At 64.8% G+C, this 5,208-nt stretch overlaps 1 protein-coding gene across 1 annotated transcript in view; it reads right to left on the bottom strand.

The window, feature by feature from the left end:
* Positions 1-5,208, bottom strand: part of FAM65A (family with sequence similarity 65, member A) — a 28,833-nt gene that overhangs the window by 19,169 nt on the left and 4,456 nt on the right. Inside the window, exons 6-15 of the mRNA XM_010007852.1 lie at positions 5,099-5,162; positions 4,984-5,027; positions 4,682-4,807; positions 4,327-4,475; positions 4,002-4,131; positions 2,126-2,962; positions 1,429-1,568; positions 636-810; positions 340-475; positions 60-229 (exon numbers count right to left, since the gene is read on the bottom strand). Of these exons, the coding sequence (XP_010006154.1) occupies positions 60-229; positions 340-475; positions 636-810; positions 1,429-1,568; positions 2,126-2,962; positions 4,002-4,131; positions 4,327-4,475; positions 4,682-4,807; positions 4,984-5,027; positions 5,099-5,162 (1,971 nt within the window). The remainder of the gene's footprint in view (positions 1-59; positions 230-339; positions 476-635; positions 811-1,428; positions 1,569-2,125; positions 2,963-4,001; positions 4,132-4,326; positions 4,476-4,681; positions 4,808-4,983; positions 5,028-5,098; positions 5,163-5,208) is intronic.

Here is a 5,208-nt window from a genome sequence, read left to right as displayed (position 1 = left end):
CAGCCCCGTGCCCCCACTCGCAGCCGTGGAGCGGGCCTGGGGTGAGCAGCTCTGGGTACCCACTCACCGGTGTCAGCCAGCCCAGGGTGCCGCTCGCTGATGGGCGCCGCGTGCTGGGTGCTGAGCACCTGCAGGAACCGCTCCACGGGGCAGGTGTAGAGGTTGGGCGCCTCCACGCAGCGCTCCCAGAGGGGCAGCACTCCCTCCTTCTGCATGGAGAACTGCACCACTGTGGAGACAAGTGCCAGCAGGTGTCACCCAGGCCGTGCCAGCCAGCGGGGACGGCCCCGCGCAGACCCCAGGGTGGCACTGAGGGTCCCCGTGGCCACGCGTCTGTACCTTCAGCAGCAGATCCAGCTGCTCCTGCTCGCTCCTCAGTCAGCTGGCAGACGATCTCCAGCACCTGGGCCTCCCGCAGCAGCCTGTCCAAGGCGTACATCTCCTGGCACCGCAGGGGACCGAAGGTGCCCAGCTTCTGCAAGGCACCACCAAAGCAGGGACATCAGGGATGCAGCTCAGCGCCCGCGCCACGGCCACCACGCTGCGGTGAGACACCCCTGGAGGGGGTCCCACAGCCCACCCCAGGGCTTTCCACCCCCCCAACCAGGACGCTTGTCCCTGTGCCCTGTCCTCACCAGCAGCAGGTGGTTGCAGGTGTGGAGGTGAAGCACCAGGGCCTTATCCAGGAACTCGTTGCCAGTGCTCATGGGGTCAGTGCTGGCCTCGGAGCCGCTGCACATGCCGGTGTCATCTGCCATCACCTCAGCAGCACTGGGGGCCCTGCTGCCACGCCGGGCTCTGCCCGCCCTCCTGCAAGCCAGGGACAGAGTGAGGCAGCATGTCAGAGCAGGAAACCAGGACCCAACCCTTCCCTACCTGCGGGCCAACGCTGGGCAGGGTTTCTGTAGGACCTACAGTGTCGCTGGGGGAAGAAGCAGGGGCTGCCTCCCAGCCCAGCCCCCACGGGAAGATGCTGCAGCATCGTTGTGCTACCAGAAAGGCCAGATCACAGAATAATTCTGGTTGGAAAAGACCTTTAAGATCATCAAGTCCAACCACAACCTAATTCTACCAACCGTTAACCCAACCCTACCAAGCCCAGTGCCAACCCATGTCCCTCAGGACCACATCTACACAGCTCTGAAACCTCTCCAGGGATGGGGACTCCACCACCTCCCTGGGCAGCCTGGGCCAGGGCTTAGTGACCCTTTCAGGGAAGAAGTTTCTTCTCATCTCCAATCTAAACGTCCCCTGGAGCAACTTGAGCCCATTTCCTCTTGTTCTATCACTAGCTACTTAGGAGAAGAGACCAATCCTTGGTGTTCCTCCAGCTGCTCCCGCCCTGAGCTGTGCTCGGCCACTCGTAATGAGCACGGGCACCCCCATCACAGCTGCCCCAGGCCCCATCCCTTCAGCCTCACTGTGCACCTCTCGTCGTGGAGGGGCTCCTCCTCGGAGCCCTCTGAGTCCTCCATGTCAGAGGTGTTGAGGAAGCTGAAGCTCTCCAGGGCGTGCTCCACCGTCAGGCTGATGCTGGAGGCCCGGCTGAGGAAGATGCCCTGCTTCTGCTGCAGAGGGAAGCATGGCAGGCTGGGACCCTGGGTCACCCTGCCACCTGCATCCCTGGGCACTGCCAGCAGAGGTGGCTTCAATCCCATCATCTCCATACTCCCTGGGCTCTACCATCAGGGATGGCCCCATCATCTCCATCATCCCTGGGCTCCACCATCAGGGCTGGCCCCACCCCATCATCCCTGGGCTCCACCATCAGGGATGGCCCCATCATCTCCATCATCCCTGAGCTCTACCATCAGGGATGGCCCCATCCCCATCATCCCTGGGCTCCACCATCAGGGATGGCCCCATCATCTCCATCATCCCTGAGCTCTACCATCAGGGATGGCCCCATCCCCATCATCGCTGGGCTCCACCATCAGCGACCCACCACCAGGGATGGCCCCATCATCTCCATCATCCCTGAGCTCCACCAGCGGGGCTCCCCCCATCCCCATCATCCCTGGGCTCCACCAGCAGGGATGGCCCCATCATCTCCATCATCTCTGGGCTCCACCAGCAGGACCAGCCCCGTCCCCCTCACCCCTGGGCACTGCTGCCAGCCCCTCACCAGCAATATCTCCTCCAGGTGCTTGAGCTCCCGTTCCAGGGGCTGCAGCTCAGGGAACTGCCCCCGATAGTCATCCAGGGCCGAGCCCAGAAGGCTGATGGCCTCCTCCAGACCCGAATCCACCACCTTCCCCCGCGGCACCGCAGGGACACCACCGGGCAGCGGTGGGGTTGGGATGGGTCCCTCCTCCACGGGGGCTTGTGCCGGCGCCGCGGGAGCCCCGGTGCCGTGCCCAGCCTGTGCTGGAGCCCGGCTCTGCTCCAGCTCTGCCCCACCAGTGTCCTCCTGGCAGGTGGAGGTGGCCCAGGCCACGGTGGCACGGGGCTTGGCCTCAGCTCCCTGGTCCTGCCCTGCCAGCCCTGTGGCCACCACCGAGGCACCGGGCAAGGCGTCCTGGTCCCGCTGGACTGTCCCCGTGTCCTCCAGGCAGGGCGCAGGTTCCCAGGGGCTCTCGGCCACCTTGGCCTCCATCGTGGCATCCACGCTGGCCTCGCTGATGTGGCTCAGAGTCCGGGAGTAGGGCACGTGCCCGTTGGCCACCGCATCCTTCCTATGGCTGCCCGGTTCCTCGGGCTGGCTCCCGGAGGTGGGGATGTTGCTGCTGCTGCTGCTGCTGCTGCCACCGGCCCCGGGAGCAGCCCCAGCCTCCTCTGGCTGCTGGGAGAAGGAGATCTCGATGGCGGGGGCAGAGGCCTGGAGCTCGGGCTGCACGATGGGCTTGTGGGCAGCGTGGCGGGCACTGCCAGACAGCTGGGGGCTGGAGGAGTCGTCCGAGGACTCAGAAGAGATGGACCAGGCCATGCCGTTCTCCAGCTCCTCCTGGCGCCGCAGCATGTTCTGGGGAGGGGGGACATGGTGTCACACGAGACCCTGCTCCCCCACCTGCCATCCCTTCAACCGTGGGCAGGGCCTGGCTGAGCTGGAGGACACCATGGCTGGTTGCCCAGCAGGCTGCCCCACGGGCCTGATGGCAGCCCACGGCTGCCTCTGCCAGCCCTGCACCCCACACCGTGCCAGAGGGGTCCAGCTCCCCATGCCCAGCCACACACACCCCGGGGTGCCAGCAGCTCCCTGGCATGGCCATGATGGGGTGTGACACATGACCCACCATGGCTGCAAGATTGGTGGCAGCCCTGGCACCAGCTCATGGCTGGCAGTACCAGCCAACACACCAGAGGTCCACCATCACTGAATGCCATGTTAGCATCGTGGCAGCACCACTCCAGCACCATCACACCACCACTCCAGCACCACCACTCCAGCACCACACCAGTGCCAAGGATCAGCACACCACCACCACTGCAGGGACATGGACAAGCCTTCTACTCACTAGTGCCCAGCTCTCACACAGGGGCAGGAGCAGGGCTGGCCCATGCAGCCCAGGCTGACCCAGCTTGGGGACAGTCTCTCCAGGGCCAGCCTGGCAGGCTCAGGTCTCTGGGCATCAGCGAGGGTGAGGGGGCAGGAGACAAGGAGCAGCTACAGCTACTGCGGGATGGCCACCTGGCTGGACTAAGCTCCTGGCCAGCTCCAGCCCTGGCACTTACGCGGCCCTGCTGAGGCCACCTCCTGAGCTCAGCCGAGGAGACGTCGCTGCAGGAGCAGCTCTGAGACAGCTTCTCGCAGAGCGTCTCCCGAAAGATGTCCACCAGGGACCAGCCACGCTGCTCAGCCACCCGCCCCGGGTTCTTGGGCAGAGAGAAGAGGAGCTGTGAGCGCGGGAGGAGCCGGGACCTGTCCTGGGCAGCCACCACTGGATGGATGGGGAGGAGCTGCCCACCCTTGCCTGAGCTGTGCCACCCGCTGGGACGTGGCCTGGGCATGTCCCTGCAGCAGAGCCCTCCACCCGAGCAGCCCTGCCCGGTGCCACACTTACATAGAACGCCTGTTCCCGCAGGGATGGGGTGTCAGGTGGGCTCTGGTTGTAGGTGGAGAACCTCTTGTTCACCGTGGAGGCCTTGTTGACCGTGCTGGCTGCTGAGGGCTGGTCATCCTTGTCGAAGGGGCTTGTGGGGAGAGCAGGGAGGTGAGGGGTGTGTGCCAGCTGGGGAACCCATCAAATTGGGCACAATTTTCTTGTCCATAATTGGGGCCCAGTTTTGGGACAGGAGGAAGCCCGGGGCAGGCCAGGTCTTGCCGTGCCACACTGGGCATCCCCAGCCTTGCTGTGTTGTGCCAGCAATGCCTGCTGAGATACTCACTTCCAGGTCACCTCCAGGCTGAGTTTGAGGGTGCCCAAGTCATTGATATCCACAGCCACCACCTGGGGCAGAGCTGCAAAAAGGTCCTTGGTCTCGCAGGACACGTTGCCCACCACCACATGGTTGGCCAGGCTCTTTAGCTCCGTCACCTAGACAAGGAGAGGGAGGAGATGATGAGAAGGAGCCCCAGACTCCACAGGTGCTGTGTGCACCCCTGCTGTGTGCCACCAGGCCATGGACATCCCCTCTGCTGCCAGGATGCCCCCACCACCAGCCAGCCTCCTCCCAGCCCAGCGAGGGTGAGGTTCAGGTGAGGTGCTGCCCCCCAGCCACCCCCCTCCCTTCTGCACTGTACCTTGATGGAGAGGAACTCGGTGACGAGGGGCAAGAAGACCATCTCCTCGCTGTCCCACACCTGCTTGCTGTTCACCTCGATGCGCCCGCGCAGCTTCCACCGCTGCCGCCCGTACTTCATGAAGATCTGGGGGTGCAGGAGGGTGGGAGACACAGTGCTGGGGTGGTGGGTGCTCTCCCTGCACCCCCAGAGACCCGCAACCACCCATCACCACCACCCCGCAACGCGCCCACACCCCGCAGGCACCCCAAGGCCCAGAGGGCAGGAGAAGAGCAGACCCCAACCCGCCGAGTCCCACCAACCTCGTACTGGTCACCAGCACAGAGCCGGGCAAACCCTGCCAGTCCTGCAAGGGAAGGCAGAGGAGGGTCAGCGGGCAGCGGGCAGCAGGGCTGGGCACAGAGGAGGACACGGTACCTTTCATGCGGACGTGGAACTCGCCCAGCTGGCTCTCCAGCTCGTTCTCCAGCAGGCACATGTTCTGGGGACGGAGGGACGGCACCCATCAGTGGCCACCTCAGTGCGTC

Source organism: Chaetura pelagica, unplaced genomic scaffold (assembly GCF_000747805.2).
Source record: "Chaetura pelagica isolate M959 unplaced genomic scaffold, ChaPel_1.0 scaffold911, whole genome shotgun sequence".
Lineage (NCBI taxonomy): Eukaryota > Metazoa > Chordata > Aves > Apodiformes > Apodidae > Chaetura > Chaetura pelagica.
Note: the sequence above shows the minus strand (reverse complement) of the source record. Positions and strands in the feature narration are given on the sequence as shown.